Source organism: Mustela erminea, chromosome 9 (assembly GCF_009829155.1).
Source record: "Mustela erminea isolate mMusErm1 chromosome 9, mMusErm1.Pri, whole genome shotgun sequence".
Classification (NCBI taxonomy): Eukaryota; Metazoa; Chordata; class Mammalia; order Carnivora; family Mustelidae; genus Mustela; species Mustela erminea.
In genome coordinates, this window is record NC_045622.1 from 85,457,100 (window position 1) to 85,480,968 (window position 23,869).

The 23,869-nt window shown below is 36.6% G+C and overlaps 1 protein-coding gene across 1 annotated transcript in view; it reads right to left on the minus strand.

The window, feature by feature from the left end:
• Positions 1–1,338: 1,338 nt before the first annotated feature.
• The window catches only part of FBXO3 (F-box protein 3), a 31,632-nt gene continuing 9,101 nt past the window's right edge, over positions 1,339–23,869 (minus strand). Inside the window, exons 4-11 of the mRNA XM_032357927.1 lie at positions 17,799–17,913; positions 15,834–16,038; positions 14,657–14,702; positions 11,167–11,251; positions 10,188–10,310; positions 8,720–8,835; positions 7,628–7,818; positions 1,339–2,525 (exon numbers count right to left, since the gene is read on the minus strand). Of these exons, the coding sequence (XP_032213818.1) occupies positions 2,352–2,525; positions 7,628–7,818; positions 8,720–8,835; positions 10,188–10,310; positions 11,167–11,251; positions 14,657–14,702; positions 15,834–16,038; positions 17,799–17,913 (1,055 nt within the window). The 3' untranslated portion in view covers positions 1,339–2,351. The remainder of the gene's footprint in view (positions 2,526–7,627; positions 7,819–8,719; positions 8,836–10,187; positions 10,311–11,166; positions 11,252–14,656; positions 14,703–15,833; positions 16,039–17,798; positions 17,914–23,869) is intronic.

Below are 23,869 nucleotides of genomic sequence, written 5' to 3' on the forward strand. Positions count from 1 at the left end.
CCACTGCTACTGCCCTAACTCAGACCTGTAAGCATGTCTTACTTGTGGAATTCCAAGTTCTTCCCAGCAGGTCTTTATGCTGCCGGTGTTAAATACCCCCTGCCTCCCTTCTCTATCCTCCTCATCACTGCTGGAGACCTGGTTAGTTTACCCCTCCAGCCCTATGTTTGATTTTACTTTCCATTTAATTTGTCCCTTTTCTCATTACCCTTCCTCATCCATCTATTTCTGGAATAGAATATGACTGTAGCTGCTATATTGCAACCACGAGGTAAACTTCTATGATTAAAGCCCTGTGCTAGGGATGGCAGAACAGAATCTGGAAGGAATCTGGAATGAAGACACCACTGGGCCACAGTATCAGTCCTCAACTACCTACCTCTGGCTTTTCACAGGGAAAAATAACCCTTAGCTATTTGCTGCTGTTTAGGTACTGGTCTCATCCTAATTGCTACATCAAGCTTTAGACAAAGAGTCAAAGATGGGTGGTGGTCTTACCTCAGAACCAGAAATGGCCTTTGCTCTACAAAAGGGTAGACTGGCCAACTGTTAGAGCACTTCTATGTGTGAAAACATTCTTGCTGATGAAGTAACACATGAGCGTGTTATTAACTAATCCATCACACCTTGGTATGAAGGACAGGTCATTCACTCAACATACTAAGACAATGTGTATTTAGATGAGAGGATATATAAGTCGGAAGTATTCTAAGGAACAAGAATTGAATGAGGTTGCAGGGGAGATTTGGGGAATCATGAGTACTCTGGGAACTGAGAGGAGAGATCAACCAGAAAAGACAAAGAAGCAAAAATGGCAAGGAATCCTGGGAATAGCTTTAACTTTCAATTTTAACTAGTTTTAAATTATTCATTTATTGGGAAAGTTTATTTTTTAAAAAAATCAGTAGGTTGATTTTCTTTTTTAAGGAAAGATAAGCACAATAGATTGATTTGGTAGCCTGATGATAAAATTTTAAAACGCAGGAACTACTTACTCCATTTCAGAACATTCTGACATGTGCCAATAGGAAAGGGTCTTCATGGTGCCTGGGGGCAGCTGCTTAATCCTATATATACTTCTGTCTTCCTACAGTTTTCCCTACAAAAGAAACATTCTTGGGGCTCCTGGGTGGCTCAGTTGGTTGGGTGTTGGCCTTGGGCCCAGGTCATGATCCCAGGGTCCTGGGATGGAACCCTGTGAGCAGGGAGCATAAATAAGATCTTAAGGAAAAAAAAAAAAAGTACTGGACAATGAATTTAGATTTCCTTTTCCATCCTGACAGCAAAGGCTGATTAGTATTAGTTTATGGAAAATAGGCAATTACACAAGATACAGGATCAGAACCAAAATTCGTTTTTAAAATGTGAGTTTTTGCCACTTGGAGGATTTCATTCCAAACTCTCAATTATATAATTACAAAAAAATCCATGTTTCAGGAAAACATACTTAATCTTAACATAAAATTCATGTCACTTATCACAAAGTTAGACAGTCAAGTGTATAAAGGAAAAACGAAACAGGAGGCAGTATTTACAAATTCAGACTACATGAGACATTGTGAAGACTCTTGTTAATAAACAACACAATACTTTTACACACTACATTTCAAAAATGATGCATCTGTGAACGGTATGATAAAGGTCATAGCGTTAAAGACTTTAAATTAAATTCAAGGTTGTCATGTTGAAGATTTTAAATTAAATTAGAGGTTGGCAGAGTTGAAGACTAAATGCAAGGCCAAGGTCATAGTGATGAAGACTTTAAGTTCAAGGTTGTAGTGATGAAAATTTCAAATTCAAGGACAGATTGTCTAAGAAAGGACAAACAACTAGTATTCAAGCTATTTAGTTAGTTCCCTGTGAGTACAAAATATATAGTAATCACTAAATGGATTAGCCTAATTACAAATTCTGTTCATTTCTAAATAAGTCACAACTGCAAGAAGTCTTTTCACAGAATCATTCATAGTTTCTCTCTCTCCTTGTGTAGGTATTTCTGCTACCGTTTTCAATCCTCACTCAAAACAATTCCCTCCCATCTCTGTATTTGTAGAAGTATAAAATATTGTGAAACTAGGAAATGTCTGTTCTTTAGCCAGAGAAGTATTCTCCCTCTGACTGCTACAAGAGAAAGAGAGAAAAAACGATTCCCATTTCCTCCTCTACCTCAAAACACAAAGCAAACCAAAACAATCCAATTCCTAACGTGCTGTCTCATAGAACCCAGGGCCTGGAACAGTATCTCGTGCTAGTTTTCCTGCTATATGTGGAGAACAATTTAATTATTTACATTATTGGGAAATCTCTTTAACAACTGGATTCATGCCAGCGCTTCCATCAGGATGGCCACCCTAAAAAAGGCGAGAGCAGCGGCGTCTGCGAATGGGCACGTCAAAGACTCTCCTCTGCCTCTCTTCCTCATCCTCCTCCTCAGACTCGTCCATGTCTGCCGAGTCGTCGTCCTCGTCTTCCTCCTCCTCCTCTTCTTCCTCTTCCATCTCTTCATACTCATCAGGACCCATCTCCTTGAAAGAGAAAACAATCTTTTGATAAGAACTTCCATCAGTTTTTCATACTTATTTTATGCAAATTCTCATTTACCTAGAATCTAAACAACAGGACATGCCAAATAGGAATTTTGAGAGTTGAACCGTGTATTTTCATAAATGAACATGCTGATGCAAGATTCTAGAATGTACATCCGTAGAGCCCATTTTTAAAAGGCTCGAGGTGGTTTTAATGGTAAATCTATTTCATTAATACAGTACTTCTATTTTACATGCCAGTTGATAATTTGTACAAGGCAGCCAACAGACCACTTCCAACAACCCGAGATAAAATTTGACTGGATTTATTTTAGTGTATTAAGTAACAATTCTTTATTACTAAATGCTGACAAAAAGAGGACTCCAAAGTATTAATAAGGTATGACCTCTACTGGTAACTTTTATGTATTGTCAGAAGTCTAATAGACTTCTTTTGAACTCCTACTATGAAGACACTGTGAATATTTCAATTCAACCACCAGGGGCACTTTGAAATTAACTTGCTCAAGGCTCTCAGAATAGGGCAGGCAACAATGAGGCTTAACATGCAGTATCTGAACATCTCATGGAAACTTCACTTCTGCTTAAGCAGGGTCTCTAATGAAGTCTTGACTTAATCTGCTGTCAATTTTCCCCTCTCATACATTTGAAGACTTAATTGAGAGGAGTTGCTATATTAGAGAGTTCTGAACAGCAAGGAGCACCTAGCTGGTATGTGAGAACTATTGGGAAACATGGGATGTGTTGTCAGCAGTTCTTTTCCTGAGGCCTTTGTGGCATCACATATCCAGCACTCACTACCCCTCTGATCTCATCTCTAACCACTCTCTCCTCTGGCCTCTGCACTCCAGCTACACTGGCCTCTTGCAGTTCCTCGCACATGCCAAGCATTAGTATATTTATGTAACATCAGTGTTTCAGGGCCTTTGCACTTGCTGTTCTTTCACCTGGAACATCCTTCTGCCACATATATCCCCCTGGCTCCCTCTACTTCTTTCAAGTCTCAACTCAAATGTTGCCGAGGCCTTTCTTGACAGCTCTTTATATTAGAACCCAACAGACACTCCTTATATATGCTTTACTCTGATTTTTCTCCAGAGCACTTATTACTACTTGGTATAACCAGATATTTGCTATCCTTGTCTCTTATAACTAGAATGTAAATTTCAAGGCAGAGATTTTTTTGTTTTTGTTAATTTCCTCAACCTTCTTCTTCTTTTTTTTTTTATTGAGGTATAGTTGACATACAACATTACATTCATTTGTTCCAGGTGTACAACATAATGATTTGATATTCATATATATTACAAAATGATCACCACAGTAAGTCCAGTTAACATCCGTCATCGTACATAGTTACAGAATGTGTTTTTGTGATGAGAACTTTTAAGATTTATTCTCTTAGTAACTTTCAAATATTCCATGCAGTATTTATTCACTAGAGTCAGCGTGCTGTATAGTATATCCCCGAAGGCAGACTCTGGCTGTATTGTTCACTGCGTCTTCCCCAGCACCTCGTTGGGACTCAATAAATACTTGCTGAGCAAGCAAATTAATTAATGTGGGAGAAAAAAAATTGTTCTTTAGGAGTTGTCAAAGGATTGTCACTTAGGATTTATTGTAACACTAATAACAACAACATTAACAACAATCAGAGAAAATATACATAAATATGACATGATATTCCATTCTTTTTATTGTTTGATTTTTTTTTTTAATCTAGGGAATGAAGACTTTAAAATTCAGTAGAAGGTTCAAAAGGGGCAAGGGGGGAGGCTTAGGAAATCCTAAAACATTAAATTCAGGTAGTATGATCATTAGTCATCTTACTGAAGAAAACAGAAAAAAGAAGTTAAAGAAGTCAGTGTGGCTGAAGAGGGAGACTGCAGATGCTCTCAGATAAAAGTGTACATATAGAAGCAGCAGATGGAAAGAGGCACACACAGATAAGAATGAAAATAAATAAGCAGCAGGAACCTCTAAAGTGTCCAAAAGCAAACAACAAACCACCTAGAGCAAGAAAAGGCTAAAGACCAAACAAAAGTATATTTTGCAGTGACATTCAAAGTATAAAGCAAAAGGAAGTATCAAGTACAATAATTATCATACGGTTAGGGTACAAAAAAAGGAGAACAATTCAGTTTCCATATCAAGAAAACTAATATTTCAACAGGAAAGTTACAATACAAATACAACACCATACAAATACAATCCCCACTGCCTCTTTCATGTTGATTATAAGTTAAGTCCAGAATTCTCATTTCTTTGTATTGATATCTCATGCTTGAGAGAAACATTTTCCATAAGGTAGGTCAAGATTTTATATGCTTATTTGTGGTTGGGAGGAAGTTAAAACTCCAAATAAGTAAGAACATAGTTAAGAGGGTTGAACATGTAATGAGTTTATTATTATAATTTAAAATTATAAATTTAAAAATTGTAAACTTTAAAAAAAGAGTAAGTAAATACTATAAAATTTCTCAGTTTTAATTTCTAATATGATAAATATTGATATAACCCACATCAACAAGAGTTCTTTGGAATCCTCAATAACTTTTAAAAGCTTAAGGGAGCCATGAGACTGAAAAGTTTGAGAACTGCAGTCCTATATTAAAGACTACTTTATACCTATCCTAACAAACAATTCGCAACAGGATCAAGCTGACCTCATAGTAACTTAACTGTCAACCCAAACAAACCTCAACATTCTTTACACTTTAGGTCAGAAATATTAGCAATTTTAGGACAAGAAATATTATCAAAGAGAGAGATTTCATAATAATAAAAGAAAGAACGTCATTAAAAAGACATAATTATTCTAAGTATATTTGCATATAATTATAGAGCTTCAAAACATATGAAGCATAGCTGATAAAATTAAAAAGAGAAATAGACAAGATTGTAATTATGGCTGGAGATTTCAACAATCATTTTTCAGAGAACAAGGACCAAAAAAAAAAAAAAATCAATTAATACATAGAAGACTTGAGAAACAGTCAACTAATTTGAACTTTCATTTATAGGCTAATATTCCCACAATTAGCAGAATATACATTCTTTTCAAATACACAGGAATTAGTTACCAAGATAGACCATAATGCTGGGACATAAAACCTTTAAAAGGATTGAAATTACACATAATGAGTTCTCTAACCATAATAAAATTAGAAATCAGTAAACAAAAGTTAACTGGAAAACCTCCAAATGTTTGAAAATTTAACACATTTCTAGAATAGTTACAGATCAAAATTAAATTACAAGGGAAATCCTAGAGTATCTTGAATTAAATGTTAATGAAAACAAAACATCAAAATTTATGAAACACAGTCAAAACAGTGCTTTAGAGAAAAGAAAGGCCTAAAATCAATAATCTAAACTTCTACCTGAAGAAGCTGGTAAAAAAGCAAATAAATCCCAAAGTAAGTAGGAGGAAAGAAAGAAACAAAACTGAAGAAATCCATGAAATAGAAAATGAGCAAACAATAGAGAAAACCAGTGAAACCCAAAGTTGTTCTTTCAAATGACTAACAAAAGAGATAACCCCTTAGGTTAACCCATCAACAGAAGATATAAATTACCATTATTAGGAGCAAAAAAGGATATGTGACTATAGTTCCTGCAGTCATTAAAAGGATATCAAGGGACTATTATAATTTTATGCCAATAATTCAACATTTAGACAAATGGACAAATTCTTTGAAAGACACAAATGACCAAAAGTGAAATAAGAAGTAGGAAATACATGAAAGAAATTAAAATCCTATTTCAAACTTTCCCACAGAGAACTCTAGCCCCAGACGGCTTCACTAATGAGCTGTATGGAACATTCATGGATGAAACCAATCTCAGACAGAAACTGGACTAGTCAAAAACAAGAGACTGTTACAAGAAGTAACAAATTCCTGGTACTAGAAATATACAGTAGAAAGCATTCCTGCACTGGGAGGGAAGCTAAACTTCACTTCCAAACCCAGAGGGTAGATCCTTTTCACCAGATATGCAAGCATTATGGCCTAAAATCTCATACCATCCTTCTCTTTCCAAACTGGGGTTGGGAATGTATCAGCTCTGGGTCAGATTAATCCTATGCCCATCTTCCCAGGAGCCAGAGGGCCCTTTCTGAACATTCAACACCTACCACTCTGTCATATTCTGGGTATATGAGTCATATTTTATCCCTATTGTAGAGCTGGGGCCTCATGATTCTCTTCATTTGTTTTATAATTCATAAGATCGGGGTACTGCCATTATCATAAGTAGTCCTAAAAGTGAGATTCAAAAATTATACCAAGTTGATTTAGGAAATGATCCCAAAGAGAGAGGACTACAGAGGATTTAACGGGTAGACTTGCACTTTTAGTAGTCTCTCTCTACAATAACTGTATTATTTTACAAAACTGGTATTTTTAGCAAAAACACTGGAAGAAATTGCTTTTCTAATCTTAATGAAATTAAGCCTATTCTTAACTGGTCTAGTGTGGCGTTTCTCATTACGCCACAGAACTTTTTTTGGAAAGGGTGGAAAAGAGGCTGAACCTTTAAAACCAGGAACCTCTCTACATGATACTATGATGGCGGATCCGTGTCATTATATGCTTGTCCAAACCCCAAAAACGTACAACACCAAGAGTGAACCCTAATGTAGACTATGGACTTGGGGGATTATGATGTTCCAATGTAGGTTTAACAAAAATACCACTCTGGTGGGAGACTGATGTTGAGGACGTCTGTGCGTGCATGGGGGTGGGGGGTATTTGGAAAATTTCTGTACCTTCTGCTCAATTATCTATAAATCGAAAACTGCTCAAAAGAAAAATGACATTAAAAACAACAACAAAAAAAACAAACAAAAAACAGCTAAGCAGAGTAGAGTTACTCTGACTGAAGTGTATGGAGTCTAACTTACTTATTATCCACCACCCCCACATATTCACATGGCCCCCCACAGTATTTCCTCCGAATCTCTAGGGTTCTCTGGAAAACCATTTATACACCATTTGTCTGGCTAATCAACAAAATCCCTCTGTGGAGTTAATTCTACAAAGTCATGGAAATCAGTCCCAGAGGAAAGTTTAACTCACCAATCGGGCTATAGACACCCTGAATGTTGGACAAGCCATATGGAATCGGGGAATAGCAACATTAAAGATCTTGTCTTTAAAGTAAAGAAAATGGAAGGTATAATATCCTTCCATATATCCTGATGTTGTAGAAAATGTGGTACAACTTGTATATTCATATACCCGACCTGGGCTGATAATTGGAAATTCACCTGCAGAGAAAATAGTAATAAGAAACCAAAGTATAAAATTCAGTGCTTCATTATAGCAAATAAGATATGTCCTCTATGAGATTACGTAAACTATGTTAAAGTTAAATGCACAATTACGAAAAAAGATCTAAACTGTCCCAATAATCAAAATCATGTAAAAAGCTGACGGTCAACGACAATCAGAGCTAATGATGATTAAATCCACAAATAAGAATCTGTGCTACTGATTTTAACATTTCCCCCAAATTTCAAAAAGATGATCGATATGAAATGTATGTTCTCTTTCTGCCCTATTATTCCTGGTAACTCTATAGAACATGATAGTGAATAATTATCCAACTTAAAAAGGAAGACAAACCTAAGAAACAAGGAACTCAAGTGATCCACAGAATGAAAAATCAACCCCTGAATATTTGTCTGCTATAATTTTAGAGAATTTCATGTTTAAGGTATAAACTAATAGAATAATGATCTTTACACATTATATTTATGAAACAAAGAATGGGAGTCACAAGAAGCCCAGAATCTATGATATCTTTCATGCTGTAAACACAACTATTAACAGATAGAGCCTTGGAGCACCTGTGTGGCTCAGTTAAGCCTCCAACTCGTGATTTTGACTCAGGTCATGATCTCATGGGTGGTGAAATTGAGCCTGTGCTGGGCTCCAGGCTTAGAGGCGCGTCTGCTTGAGATTCTTTCTCTCCCTCTCCTTCTGCCCCTCCCCCCACTCATTCTGTGTGTGTGTCTCTCTCTCTCTTACATAAATAAGTATTAAAAAAAATACAGTCTTATCCACTAACTACATCATGCCTTTTCCAAGCTGTATATCACATATATGCTCTCCAAAATGTCTTACAGGCAACTGATCTGTAAAGCAAATCCCGAGTTACATACATACCAACTACTCCAGGTCCTTGAACTTCTTCTACATCACCTTTAGCATTTGTTATTCTCCAGTAGCGACTGTCCAACTGACAAGCCTTCTCAGGAAGTGCATCCTTTGACATTTCAATCCTGGAGAAGGGAATGGGGTGGAGAGACACCAATCTGGCCTGATTTGGTTTCTCTTGCTTAAGAGGTATAATATTTAGACTAAAGTCTGTGTTAACCATCTATCTCTGTAAATTCTCAAAGATAGGGGCCTGATTAGCTTGACTCTCCCACAGAAATGCCTTTACTCAATTTGTACACTTGACTTGCCGTAAGAGTCAACAATGGGGAACATAAAAATTTACAAACACATTGGTGGTGATAATTTTCTGCTTTTCAAGTAAAGATCAATGTACAAAAAATGCTTTCCAGAATAAAGTGCAATAAAAAATTCTGATTTTCTTTAAAAATTTGTTATTAAAAAATGAGACTGAAGACATTTTCCTTTTTTCCTTAACTTCTAGAAAGCTCAAAGGAAAATGTCACCAAACAGTTACTAGGATTACGTTTTGACTCTTTCCCAGTACTACTGTTTTCCCACTTTCTCTAGGAATCTGCTGTCTCTTATCTTCATTTGGAGTACCCTATAAGCAAGGGTCAATGTTACTATTCTAAGCACGTTTCAATCTTAGACAGGATGTAAGTGAAACAATTACAATAACAACCATCTGTACATGTGTAACTGAACCTATCAAAGGCTGCACATAATACCAAAATCCTAGGATGCTCCCCGGTTAGAATACAGAGCAAAAAAATTCCAGTATGTATATATGCATGTATGTGTATTTTTAAAATATCTGTAATATATCATAAATTATATAAAAATACATCAAAAAACAGTATCCTTAATATTTTAAAACAGTGAGTTATCTTTATGTCACAGCACAAATTACATCTAATTAAAGTGAATTTAGTGTTTGTTTTTTATTTAACCAAATCCAATGCTTAACACCATGGCTGATATATGGGCAGCACCTGATAAATATTTATTAGAGTTTTAATCAATACAGGCAGCCTCAGTGAAATTTAAAATACACAGCTTTATCTTGAACAATTTGACAGCTTCTCCACTTGATCTTAGCCAAAAGGCCAAGAAGCGATTTGATAGCTTCTAAATGCAACTCTCATAGTGAGGTTTCGTGAGGATTATATCTTAGTGTCTACCTCACTGGCACAATTCTTTAAACATAGAACTTTTGCATGAAATAACTTAAGTAACTTGGAGGTTACTGTAAACTCAAGGTACTGGATTACACTAGATTATAAAATTATACTTTATAAAATGATATATTATTATACTAGGTTATAAAAAAGTTTGTTATCCACCTTCTATCACACCTCAGCAAAAGGCTGTCTTTCAAAATGTGTCTGATGGACCAGGTCAAAGGGGGCAATAACAACATATTCACAGGCTGCACCCCATTTTCGTCTCTCACCTGATTCGGTATGTGAAGAAGTAGTGGGGTGGGTGGACAGAGCTGAGTTCTGGCAGAAAGGATGTAGAAACTGAAACGGTTATGTCCCCAGTTGTTGCCACGCACTCTGGATCATGAACATACCTAGATAATTTTAAAACATTAAACATTTTTTAATCAACTAACTTCAAGTCCACAGGATAAAAGATTTTAAGATACAACGCCAAATAGCTTATATTTTACCTTACGATCAAAAATTTAAAATATATCTGGGAACTTAAATGGGAACTTAAAGGTAAAGTCCTGTGAAGCTTAGAAGAAAATTATAAATTACAAGGTAACGAGAAAACTTTGAAGACTTCAGATCAGTAATGATAGCATCAAGGCTCAATAATCAATGGTTCGAATAATGATTCAGCAATTACACTGGAAACTAAAAAGAGCTTAAGTCAGTTTTCAGAGCCAGGAAACTTTTGGGATATCTGAAAACTCTATCAACGGTGGCTCTGACAATAAGATGTGCTGGTATGTTATTCTGGAGACCTCGAATTTATAATTAATCTATCATTTCTGCCAGTCAGGCTACTGTGAACCAATATCACCTGCAGTACTATCTATAATACCTAGATGTTTCATTTATAGATGACAAATAATATTTGCCCTGAGTTAATGGTTACTGACTTGCTATTCGTGATAAATCCATTAACTGGCAAATAGCCTGTTTCCAACCCCACAAAAGAAACTATGTATAAAAAGAAACTGTAACATAAAGCTGTAACTTCAAAATCAAAATCAGTTTTTCCTCTGGATCCGTCAAGATAAGAAAAATATTGGCTATTCAAGTATTTGAATGTGGCTTTGAAGTGGAATAACACAGTGGCATTTAAGAAAATGAGAGGTTCTGTTATTTATCTTCTTTGAAACTTCCTCTCAAGATGTGTAACTAATGGTATTTTCTGACTTACAATCATTTTAATTCAAAAAGTCCTGAGGGAAATACCTGAAAATTTGGTCTCTGATGATTGGGAAGCCACCGGATACAACATTGCTGACATAAGAAGTAAACCAGTCGGTAAAAGTAGCACCTATAAACCAGGAAGGGGTGGGGAGGAAGAAGAGGACAATAATTTTTATAAAATTATAAAGGAAACAAGGACAATTCCTCTATGCTTAAGATATAAGATCAAAAGTAGAAACACTTAAAATTCTACGGCCAATTTCTTTTTTTTTTTTTTTTTTTTAAAAAGATTCTATTTATTTATTTGACAGAGAGAGATCACAAGTAGGCAGAGAGGCAGGCAGAGAGAGAGAGAGGAGGAAGCAGACTCCCCGCCGAGCAGAGAGCCCGATGCGGGACTTGATCCCAGGACCCTGAGATCATGACCTGAGCCGAAGGCAGCGGCTTAACCCACTGAGCCACCCAGGCGCCCCTCTACGGCCAATTTCTGTTCACAGTTCTATCCATCACACTCCCAACTGCCTTGCTAGGGAACCCTCCATCTACTTTCAAGCTACTTTTTGAACTTATAATTAAATTAATAGATTTTTAAAATTTATTTTGTGCTGGTACAAGAATGAAAAGCCTTCTTCTGTCTATAGTTTCTACAGCATACAGAACAAAGGAGATACAGATACTGCTATGTCTAGGAAGAGACTACAGGAAAAATATCAACACCATCCTCAGATGATCAAGGTATATACCCTTGGCCCAGGTACCTCCTGACTCATGCACAAAATTCTGGCAAAAGCCAGGCTCAGTCAGGGCATCTAACGGGTACGGCACTGTACAGTTCTGTGTATCAGACCAATCCCAAAGTAATCTAGTTGCACCCTACAGATTCAAATGCAGAGTGGTCCTCTATATTCTCAGTGACCAGCTCCAAGTCCAGCACATCCGTACGTGCTCTAGTGAGTGGATCAGTGACAAGTATCTGTGTGACTTATATTTGCCCCTTCTAGGTAATGTAACTTTCTCAGACCCCTACATCTATTGTTAATACAACTCAATGCCCAGCACTATCAGTCCCTAAATCAATGTGTTTTCAGTGAACTTTTCTGTATCTTGTTTCTATTAACACAGTTCTCACACTCTGCCATGGAGCTGAACACTGGAGCTAAATTTAGTGTTTACTTACTATTCTACTTAGGGAATACTAGAAGATACAGTTTAAGGGTTTATAGCTTTAAAATTTGAAGGCATCAGCTGAGAGGAGGTAAACTGCAATAGCTGGCTCTTTTCTCCACATCTACTAATGAACGGCCAATTCTGACCCTTTCATTATTGAACGTTCTATTCAAATGATCACCTACCAGTTATCCACTCTGGATAAGATACTAAGGAGGCACATGAATAAGGTCATTAAAATTCAAAGAAGCTACAATTTTGTTTTTAGAACTAGTGATTTCCCTGTAAAGTTTAAAACATCACTTTGTCTATTTCATGGGAGAAAATGTTACAGTAAAAAAAAAAAAAAACCCACAATTTTTTTATGGTTTACATAAAAATGAAATTGGCATGGTATATTTTAAGGTACCTTAATTTATAATGATACACATCCAAGTGTGTTCTTAGAATGAGGACAGTCTTTTCTATGCAGTCTTTACAACTCAACTTACCTGAACACAGATTCTAGTTTTTTCAAGTATCTACTAATAATTCATTGAACACCAGGAGTTTCCATTTTGGGTTTTACCAGAAATTCCAAGAGCATCAAACTTTGCTGGATCAAGATGTAATTTACACATTTCTAGGTAGTTTACCTTTTAAAGTAAGCCTGTATCTTGGTTTGTCTTTCGTAGCACTGGGATTTTATCAAGGCAGCTCAAAGGAAGCTTTAGGCTTTCTTGTCTTTCTTCCCAGCACTAATGGCCCATCTCATCTCTCCTCCCTCAGTGCATCTCAAATCTTTTGCTTTGCTTTCTTACTCCAGGCAAAATCCCAGCTATCAGAATAGTAGTCATCAGATCTTAGAACTCTGCTGTCGTGGTGGGGAATTTCATACCATCTCACACTAGCACCAAACCAGAGTGAGAAACTCCCAGAGCTTAGCTGGCACTTACCTAAGAGCTCAGGCAGCCTTTAGTTTGTACATTAGTAGCAACACTGTTCTAGAGCCATGGTGATCATCTCTGAAGGTATATGCTATGCAAAGATGCCAAAGAGGGCACTGAGCAGGGGCAGAAGCCCAAGGGGGCACTTAACTTGGAAACCATACACCAACACAAATCAGGGGGAGCTAAAAGCTAGTGGCTAAGTTAAACAGCTTTCTATAGGGCGCCTGGGTGGCTCAGTTGGTTAAGCAACTGCCTTGGCCTCATGTCATGACCCCGGAGTCCCAGGATCAAGTTTCTCATCAGGCTCCCTACTCAACAGGGAGTCTGCTACTCTGACTCTCTAATGCTCTCTCTCCCTCTCTCTCAAATAAATAAACAAAATCTTAAAAAAACAAAAAACCAGCTTTCTATAACTTTGTACATAGGGAGAATTTCCTGATGGTGTGAAATATACCGTAAACCTGGAATGTGTCACAATATGGAAAAAATGGAGACTAATATTCTGTTCAAGGTTCCAATTAGGAGATATAATTAGGGGCGCCTGGGTGGCTCAGTGGGTTAAGCCTCTGCTTCAGCTCAAGTCATGATCTCAGGGTCATGAGATCCAGCCTGCATCGGGCTCTCTGCTCAGCAGGGAGCCTGCTTCCCCCTCTCTCTGCCTACTTGTGATCTCTCTGTCAAGTAAATAAAATCTTAAAAAAAAAAAATAAAGGAGATGTAATTAAGTGCAAATACCTACAAATACCTACAAGGCCCCTTTACTATGAATATATAGGTATATTTAATGTGTGCCTTTGAAAACAGAATGGATAGTCAGGAAGCATCTCCTGAGCAAAACCTAAGCAAAACAGGACTGGATGAACAGCAGAGGGTTCAGGAACAGCTCCCTGCATAAGCTGCAACTGCATACAATTTGGACTGTTCTCAAACTCCTATAAGAAATACCTCTGAAGGTCAAGAAAAAAGAGTTGTGCCAAAGAGCTCACGGAGCCCAGTTTATACTGGTCTCTGAAGATTGCTATTCTGAGATCTCTAGTGTGATTTATCAGTATTTTCCCATAGTCAGCACCACAAACTTTATAAAAGTGTTTTAATCTGTCTCCAATTAGCTATTAACATGATGGATGGAAAATTCACGCATGTGTAAGGTAACTATATACATACTCACAGTAATTCCATTCATTTCCCTATTCTACAGCAGAGTCCTAAGAGCACGTGATTATATAGGGCATGGGTTCTTTCCAGGTAGAAAACAAAATTCCACAAAGTACAAGGGCAATTCGAATCAGAGCCTAGATACGGTACTTTATAAACCAGCAAGCTTTAAGAAAGACAAGTTTAAACTGCCAGCTGATCAAGTAACTGCAAAGTTTTTACCTATTTAATTTTTTTGACCAGGAAGAAGAAAGGAAAAGGAAGACTGTTTTTTCTCCTACCTATGATAAACATGTCAATAGCAGCCGGATTCCGAGCCATTTGGTCCTAGGTGAGAAAAAGAATATCATAATAGAGAAAAAGACATTTTACTTACTTTCTCATTGTTCATTATCCGTATCTTTCCCTGGAGACAAGGCAGAATAGACAAAAATAACAAGTGCTATAAACAACACTCCGACATTACTCATACTTTTCAGTTCTTGCTCTTACGATTTCTATATTTAGGTCCTTTCTAGAAAGTCTTTAGAAGAGTGCCAGGCACTTCTCAGTAACAGTTAAGATGCTTGTGTACTGCCATTACTGTTACAGCGAACTAAAAAATTATCCTTTAAGTTAGGAAGTTACAGTAAGATATATAGCCTATTAAGAAAGGACTTTAGACTCAGAGTCAAGAGACCTGAACAATTCTAGGTTGGTCACTTCTCTCAGTAAATGGAGGGACCAACCCATCATCTACAACCTTACAGAGGTATCAAGTCAAAAAAATGAGATAAAATACATGAAAACACTTAGAAAAAAAAAACAGCTATGAAAGCTCTTTAAATATTTTCAATGTCACATGGAGTCCCATGTCTCAGGTATCTATGACTTTCAATTTCAAATTCCTCTTTTAAGTTGAAAGTTCACATTTTGGGAAAAATGAAGCCAGAAGATCTATAACTGAGAAATTACAAAGAATTGAAAAAATAAGAAGGAAACCAAATACATTTTCTGTGATCATATTTAAACTGTAACAAAAGCCTCCTAAAAAAAGGATCCATACTTTTCCACAACTCAACTATCTAATGAAGAGTTTAAAAAATTTCTACTATACTCAGAATTTGAGTCAAATGACGTTCAAAAGCTAATTGTTAGAAATTCAGTCAGAAGTGTGTATCATAATTACTTCAGCAAATCCCATAACTTTTTCTAAAACTTAAACTGCCTTAACACCTATCGCTGCCATCCCTCTGTGTGTGTAATGGTTTGTTGTTTGTCCATGGGTAAGATTTTCCTTTGGCGTTCTTTAATGTCAGAATATTATGGCCGAATATTAGCCCTTTAATTAGACAGGTCTATAATCAAATTGTAGAATGCTCTATACCCATTCTACAGCCCTGAAAACTCCTACTGCACACATATATACACTCATCAGAACACAACTGACAGCCGCATTTAAACATACTTCCTACTTACTGGACACTGATAGAAAACTTCATTTTTGTTTCGGCCCTCTGCAGCTTCCACTGCTATGTACTGACTCAGACCAGTATGTATGCAAAAAGTTAACGGGAGACAGTATTTCAGTCCCTGTCTCTGCTGGAAGCCTCCGGCAGCTGTATCGACATCTAACAAATCCTCCGAACGATAGTGGTTGGATAGGGCCATACTTCCCAACAACCTGAGAGCACAGACAAAAATTTAATCAATTCCAGTGCCAAACAAACAGCTGTGCTTCATCATTTTTGATGAAGGATAATTTCCTAGACAGCTCTGTAAGAACTGATCAACATGTCAATCACCAAAAACATCACAATTTTTTTACATTCAAACTCTTGAGTGGAAAGATTCTGATTTAAATTAAAAGTCTGAATGTCTAAAATGCCTAAAAAGCCTTTTTAAAAGAAAAATAGTTTTATTGCTTTCAAGACTATTTTGCCGTGATATACTGATTTGCTAGTGTTTTGCTATATATGCATGTGTGACTATTTTAAAGTTTAAAGGGATAAAACTCTAATACCTTTATCTTTTTTTTTCTTTTTTAAGATTTTATTTATTTATTTGACAGACAGAGATCACCAGTTGGCAGAGAGGCAGGCAGAGAGAGAGAGAGGGAAGCGGGCTCCCTCTGAGCAGAAAGCCTGATGCGGGGCTCCATCCCAGGACCTGGGATCATGACCTGAGCTGAAGGCAGCGGCTTTAACCCACTGAGCCACCCAGGCGCCCCTCTAATACCTTTATCTTTTACAACTTTGAGCTTACCCTGTCCTCCCAGACAGTATCAGTGTAAATAAATCTAAACCTTGCCCAGATTTCCATAAACTTGGGATGCACGGGGTCTAAACTGATCTCACTATATATACATGAGAACAAAGGTACTGGTCCTTGATGGAAGAAATCCTTGATAGGAGTCCTATCCTAAAGTCTCACAGTTTGGACCGTGGGTAGACATAAATCCTTGCATAGAAATTATGACCTATGTCGTGCCAATTCCAGGCAACTATTTTAATAAAGTTCTCTCTTATTTGCTCTTGAAATATGATAATTTTTCAATTTTTGTCAAGTTTCAGTTCAATAGGGAAAAAGACTAGAAAAAAACACCCAGTAATTTCAGCTTATTTAGTCCAAACTGCCCAATATTTGACTTCTGCATACAACCTTAAAATCTCAGTATGAACACCCTGTATTCCTTCAACCCTGATCTAAAGTGGTAAACACGGCCTCATTTGATTCCTCACAACAAAGAGACGCCATGTTCCATTAAGAACAACACAAAGTTCTCCCTAAGTTCTTACAAACATTTGCTAAGTGCAACGTCTCTGAAATAGCTCAATTTCATAAAAGAACAAAAGGAGGAGGCCCAAAGTATATAGCTTTTAACACTGTGAATAAATCTGACAGCTACTGCATGTCTGCTTTTACCAAAAAGTTCCACAATGAATACTTCCTCTTAAAAATAGGCCACTCAATTACAATTACTATTTGCCTGAATAGGACAAAACTCTATGTTCTTTAGTGTATACAGCTCTGAATAAATTATTGCTTTTTATATGTATGGTATACAGAATTTACATTAAGCTCTCCAAAACAATTACGTGGCCTATAATAGGATAAAGACTTCAAGGGTTCTGAAGAGTTTTAGTGAAAATATACTTGCACACACATCCACCCTATATACCACCGCACCAACCCCAACCCCAACCAGACTTCATTTTAAGTATAAGGATGCATTGACAGAAACGTGTTTTTATGAGATACTTATTTGGGGAAAATAAAATTCAAGCAACAGATTCTGTCTTTTGGATGCTTATAAGGAAGAAGAGGGAATTCCTATACTCCTGTAATTCCTTTAATCTGTTAAGATAACTACAAACTGTATTTTTTAATTTTTATTCTGGGAAATGACGTGTTACCAATAGCCCAAATGGCAAACATTCTTACCCAGGAACCACCAACTTCTGCCCATTGTGGATACGATATGAACATCGATAATCATCAGGAAGCTTGCAACCAATCTGAGCTTCCACAGCATCTAGGTCTTCCTCTCGAGCGCCCTCTGCAAAGGCACAAAAAAAGCAAATTCTGAAGAAATAATAAGCCTTATATCTAAGGAGAAATACAATCTGTTGCTAGCAGATTGCTAAGTGAAACAAACTTAGAGCAAATGAATTCTGTCCAAAATGTACTGCTGAAATACAGGGAAATAAATGGAAAATTCAGAGCGACATTATTTCACTTTAGCTTGGCTCTGACATCTGCAGCACTGAGAATGAAATTCTTCAGTTTCCTCTCAACAGAGAAAACACTGGCACTTAGTGAAATACGGAAAGGTACGCAGCAGGGAGATCCATTGTAATTATTTCACTTTACGAAGCAAACTTTAGCGTATACCTCATTTTTCTTAATCGAACACACTCACATTTAAAACACACTCTCTATTAAAAAACAAACAAACAAAAAAACCTCTCCAGAAGGTCTCTAAACTGATGTTTTTGAGAGCCCTGACATAGTCTCTTAATGAGAAATACAGAACATGGGTAAGTATGGGTTAGTTCTACGGGGAAGCCACTAACTTAAATCCAATTTCGCGTATTTGTCAGCCTGCCATCTGTTCCAGCTTTAAGAAGCAGGAAGTGATGACAAATACCGAAAGAAGAGATTCATTTCCAGTAATGGTTCACTAGGTGGTTGGAGCAGACCTCGTGCTGAGAACTAGAAAAACAACAGAAAATTGGTTTCAAGGCTTTTGAAGAACCTCAAAGACAGTGAGAACTGGGGGAGAGAGGCAGTCAGAAGAACAGGAAAAATGAAAGGTTAGCCGGGCCTTTGGTGCAAGCCTGTCTTGGAGGCAACTGCCAATTCTGACAGTGGACCTGTGGCTGAGAAGCTGAGCAAAACTTAACAGCAGCAGTACGGGGAAAATTTTCCAAATTCAAGAAGCACTATAAACCCTGTGGAGAGTAGTTTTAAAGAAAATCGTATCTAGGCACATTGTTGGGAAACTGCTGAAAATCAAAGACAAAGAGAAATCTTAAAAGCAGCCAAAGAAAGGTAACAGCTATATAGTCGCTTTGAAAGGAACAACAATAAGGGTAAGCTACATTCTCAAAAGAAACAATAGAAGCTAGAAGAATGACAGTTTCAAAGTGCTGAAAAAAAGAACTGTTGACTAGAATTCTATATCCACTGAATATATACTTCAAAAGTGTCGATGAAATAAATACATTTTTGGACAAAAAAGAAACCTGAAAAAATTCAGCAATAGCGGTCCCTCATTAAAAAAAAAACAACTAAAATGAATTCTTCGGGTAGAAGAAAAATGATCCCAGATGAAAGCATGAAGATGCAGGAAGAAATGAAGAACAACAAGAAAATGTAAAAATGGAGGTAGATCTATAATAAAATTGAACATATAAAATACTAATAATGTTTGCAGGGATAAAAAATATGTCCAAAATTAAAATCACAAAAACTATAATCAAAAGGCAAGAGGGTGACTACTGGAGTGAAAGTATTCTAAGGTTCTTATTGACCAGGAAGTTGTAAAAATACTAATTTCCAATAGCTTTTAATTAAGTCAGAGATGCATCCTTTAATCTCTAGAGTAAGTCACTAAAAATGATAAATAAGAAAGGGAGGTACAGAATAAAAGATAATTAAGAAGACCAGATAAAAAAGGAACACTTACTCAGGAGTACAAATAAAAGACAAATAGGAACATGGTCTATTCAAGCTCAAATACATGAGTAATTACATTAAATATAAATAAATGAAATTATCTAGTAATGAAAAAGACTGACAGACCAGATAAAAAACACAATCATGTATAAGAGGCACATCTTAGAGATGTAGACACACAAAAGAAAGTTAAAATAGCTGTACTAAAATCACACAAAATAGACCATAAGGCACAGAGCATTATCAGAGGTAAGGGAAGGCTTTCTGAAATGGCAAAATGATGTACCTAATAACCCAACTTCAAAATATATTTTTTAAAATAACAGAACTAAAGTGGAAAAGAGATATATCCACAACCATAGTTACTAGTTTTCTATTGTTGTACTATTGGCAGTTTAAAACAACATGCATTTATTATCCCATAGTTTCTGAAGGTAAGAAGTCTGGGCATGATTCAATTGGATCCTCTGCTCAAGTCCCACAGGCTGCAATCACCACGTCAACTGTGGCTGCTATCTCAAATTATGCATTTTATGATGCTTGGGGGTCTTCATCCAAGTTCAGTGGTTACTGTCAGAATTCGTTTCCTTGCTGTTGCAGGACTGGGGCCCTTAGCTCCTAGAAGCTACCTGCCATTATTCTGTATCACCTGTCCCTCCTCACAACATGCCAGCTTGCTTATTCAAAGCCAACAGAAGATACCCATGCTTCAAATCTCTCTGCCTTCTGGAAGGGCCCAGTTTTTAAGGGCTCACCTCATTAGGTCAGGCCTATTCAGGATAATTTCCCTTTTGATTAATGATTAACTCAAATTCGATTAAATTTATTTCATCGATTAACTCAAATTTGGGACCTTAGTTACACCTGCAAACCCCATTCACCTTTGTCATCTATTACCTAATAACAGAACTGAAATCAATTATATCCACAGTACCACTCACACTCAAAGGGAGGCTATTATTATACCAAGCAAGTATAGCGGGGGTAGGAATCTTTGGAGCTAGCTATCTCAGAATTCTGCCTATCACACTGGTAAGTTTTACCATACCTCTCTCAGTAACTAAGAGAACAAGCAGACAATAATAAATAAAAAATAAGATAAAGTAAAATCAGTAAGACTGCAAAAGATCTGAACAAGGTTAACATTTTTTTGCCTAATTATATACAAAGTACTGAATCCAACAATTGCAAAATACACATTCTTTTCAAGTGTACATGGAATATTTACCAAGATAGATTATATGCTAGACCAAAGAAAAATCTCAACAAATTTCAAACAACTAAACTCGTATAGAGTATATTCTTTGATCCCAGCAGAACTCAAGTATAAATTATATTAAGAAAATTACTTTGAAAAACCCCCAAATATCTGGAAATCAAGCAGTACATCTCTCTATAAACCTGTGGGTCAAAGAAGAAATCAAAAGAAATCAGAAATATTATGAATTGCATGTTAATGAAAGTATAACATATTAAAACTTACGAGATGAAGCTAAAGCTATGCTTAGAGGGATATTTATAGCAAAAGCGTTTGAAGAAAACTTGAAAATTTATTATCTAATCTTCTCAAATCAAGGAAAATGCCACAGTAAACTCAGAAAGAAATCAGATAAATTAATGAAATAATAAGAAATGAACACAGAACTGACAAAGGCTAAAGCCAGTTCTTTGAAAAGGCTAGTAAGATTAGCCCATATCTATCAAAAAATAACACAAAGAGGGGTGCCTGGGTGGCTCAGTGGGTTAAGCCTCTGCCTTCAGCTCAGGTCATGATCTCAGGGTCCTGGGATCAAGCCCTGTATCGGGCTCCCTGCAAGGAGCCCGCTTCCTCCTCTCTCTCTGCTACTTGTGATCTCTCTCTCTCTGTCAAATAAATAAAATAAAAAATCTTATTAAAAAAATAATAATAACACAAAGAGTACAAACAATTACAGAAATGGAAATGTGAGATCACTACAGATCCACTAGAAAAATAGTCAAGACTGACATAAGAATAAGTAGAAAATCTGAATAATCCTCTATCTAATAAAGAAACTGCATCTTTAACTTAAAACCTTCCCATGAAGAAAACTCTAGGATTGAATGGCTTCAATTTATTCTATAAATGGATTCTATAGATAATTTAAGAAATAATACCGAGCTTACATAAACTGTTGGAGAGAACAGGAAAAAAAAAAAAACAAGTAACACTTCCTCACTTGTTTTCTTTTTTTTCCCCCCTAAAGATTTTATTTATTTATTTATTTGTCAGAGAGATTAAGAGCACACAAGCAGGCAGAGTGGCAGGCAGAGGTGGAGAGAGAAGCAGGCTTCCTGCCAAGCAAGGACCCAGATATGGGAGTGGATCCTAGGACCCTGGGATCATGACCTGAGTCAAAGGCAGCAGCTTAACTGACTGAGCCACCCTGGCATCCCCTGACTTGTTTTCTAAGGCCAGTATCATCTTGATACCAAAACCTGACAAGAACATTCCAAGAAGGAAAGATTACAGGCCAAAGTTTCTCATGAACACAGATGTAAAAATCCCAATCAAATACTAGCATATCAAATCCAGTATTCAAAAAGGATATTACAGTCAAAGTAAGTTTATTCCAGAAATGCAAAGTCAGTTTAATATTCAGAAAATCAATGAATACAATTCAGTACATTAACAGAATCAAGTAGGCAAATCACGTGATAATCACAAGGTTGGAAAGTCATTTGACAAAAATTCAAGTATCCATTTAAAACACAAAAACAAAAACCCTCTCCACAAACTAGGATCAGAAGACACTTTCTTCAATGTGATAAAGAATATCTATTAAAAAACCTACAGCAGGGGTGCCTGGGTGGCTCAGTGGGTTAAGCCTCTGCCTTCGGCTCAGGTCATGATCCCAGGGTCCTGGGATCGAGCCCCGCATCGGGCTCTCTGCTCCGCGGAGGGCCTGCTTCCTCCTCTCTCTCTCTGCCTGCCTGCCTCTCTGCCTACTTGTGATCTCTGTCTGTCAAATAAATAAATAAAATCTTTTAAAAAAAAAAAAAACAAAAAAAAACCTACAGCAAACATCATTTTAAAAGGAGAAATGTTGAAAGTTTTTCCTCTGTGATCAGAAAGGTAAGGATACTCATTATCATCATTTCTATCCAAATCTGAAGGCCCTAGCCAGTGCAATAAAGCAGGGAAAAAAACGACATGAAGACTGGAAAGCTAGAAGTAAAACTGTCACTATTCAGTATTCTTAGGGAAATGCAAATTAAAACCACCACTACATAGCCACTAGAAAGGCTTAAAAAAAAAAAAAGAATGACAACATTAAAGTGCTAGTGGGAATGTAAAGCTTTAGAACGACTTTGGAAAATTAATAGTATCTTCTGAAGTATAATAAAAGCATACTTTACAACCCAGGAAACTCAACCCTAGATATTTACCTGATGGAAGTATGCTTATATGTGCATCAAAAATTATCTGCAACATTATTTATAATAGCCAAAAAACTAGAAATAACCCAATATTCGTCAACAGTAGAATGAATCTATAAATTATAGTCCACCTATATAATGGCAGGCTATACTTGCGACAAAAATGAACAAGCTATTGTTAACACACAACACAGCTGAATCTCACAAACAAAACAGAAAAAATTTACACAAAATATATACTTAATCATGCAAATTATATCAAGTTCAAAAAGAGAGAAAACTATTCAGTGGCATTAGCAATCAAGATAGTGGTTACTTCTGAGAAAGAAGGAAGATTCTAGGTACAGAAAATCATTCTACTTCTTGACCTGGAGGGTGTTACAATGGTCAGGTTTATGTTGTGATAATTTACCAAGTGGTACACTTAGAATCCACACACATTTCTGTATGTTAGTTAATATCACTAGTGATGGCATGTGGATATCATGTGTCCCTAGGTAGGATGTGATAAGAGGGGCACTTCATCTCTGTGGTAATCTTTCCAAAAACCCATTACCCCAATCTAATCATAAGTAATACTTCAGAAAAAGCCACTTTAGGGAATATTCTACAAAACAGCTGACGAGTATTCCTTCAAACTGTCAAGATCATGAAAGACAAGGAAAGACTGAGAAAGGCCACACATCAGAAGACACTAAGGAGACATGACAATTAAATGCAATGTGGGATTCTGAATTGAATTCTGGAATCCAAAAAGGATATTAATGGAAAACATGGTGAAATCCAAACAAAGTCTGGAATTTAGTTAACAGTAATGTGCCAATAAAGACAGTAGCTTTGAAAAACATCCTACAGGGAGGTATGTTAGGGGAAACTGAAACTGGGTGGGGGGTGTACAAGAACTCAAGAACTCTCTGTACTGTGTTTGCATTCTG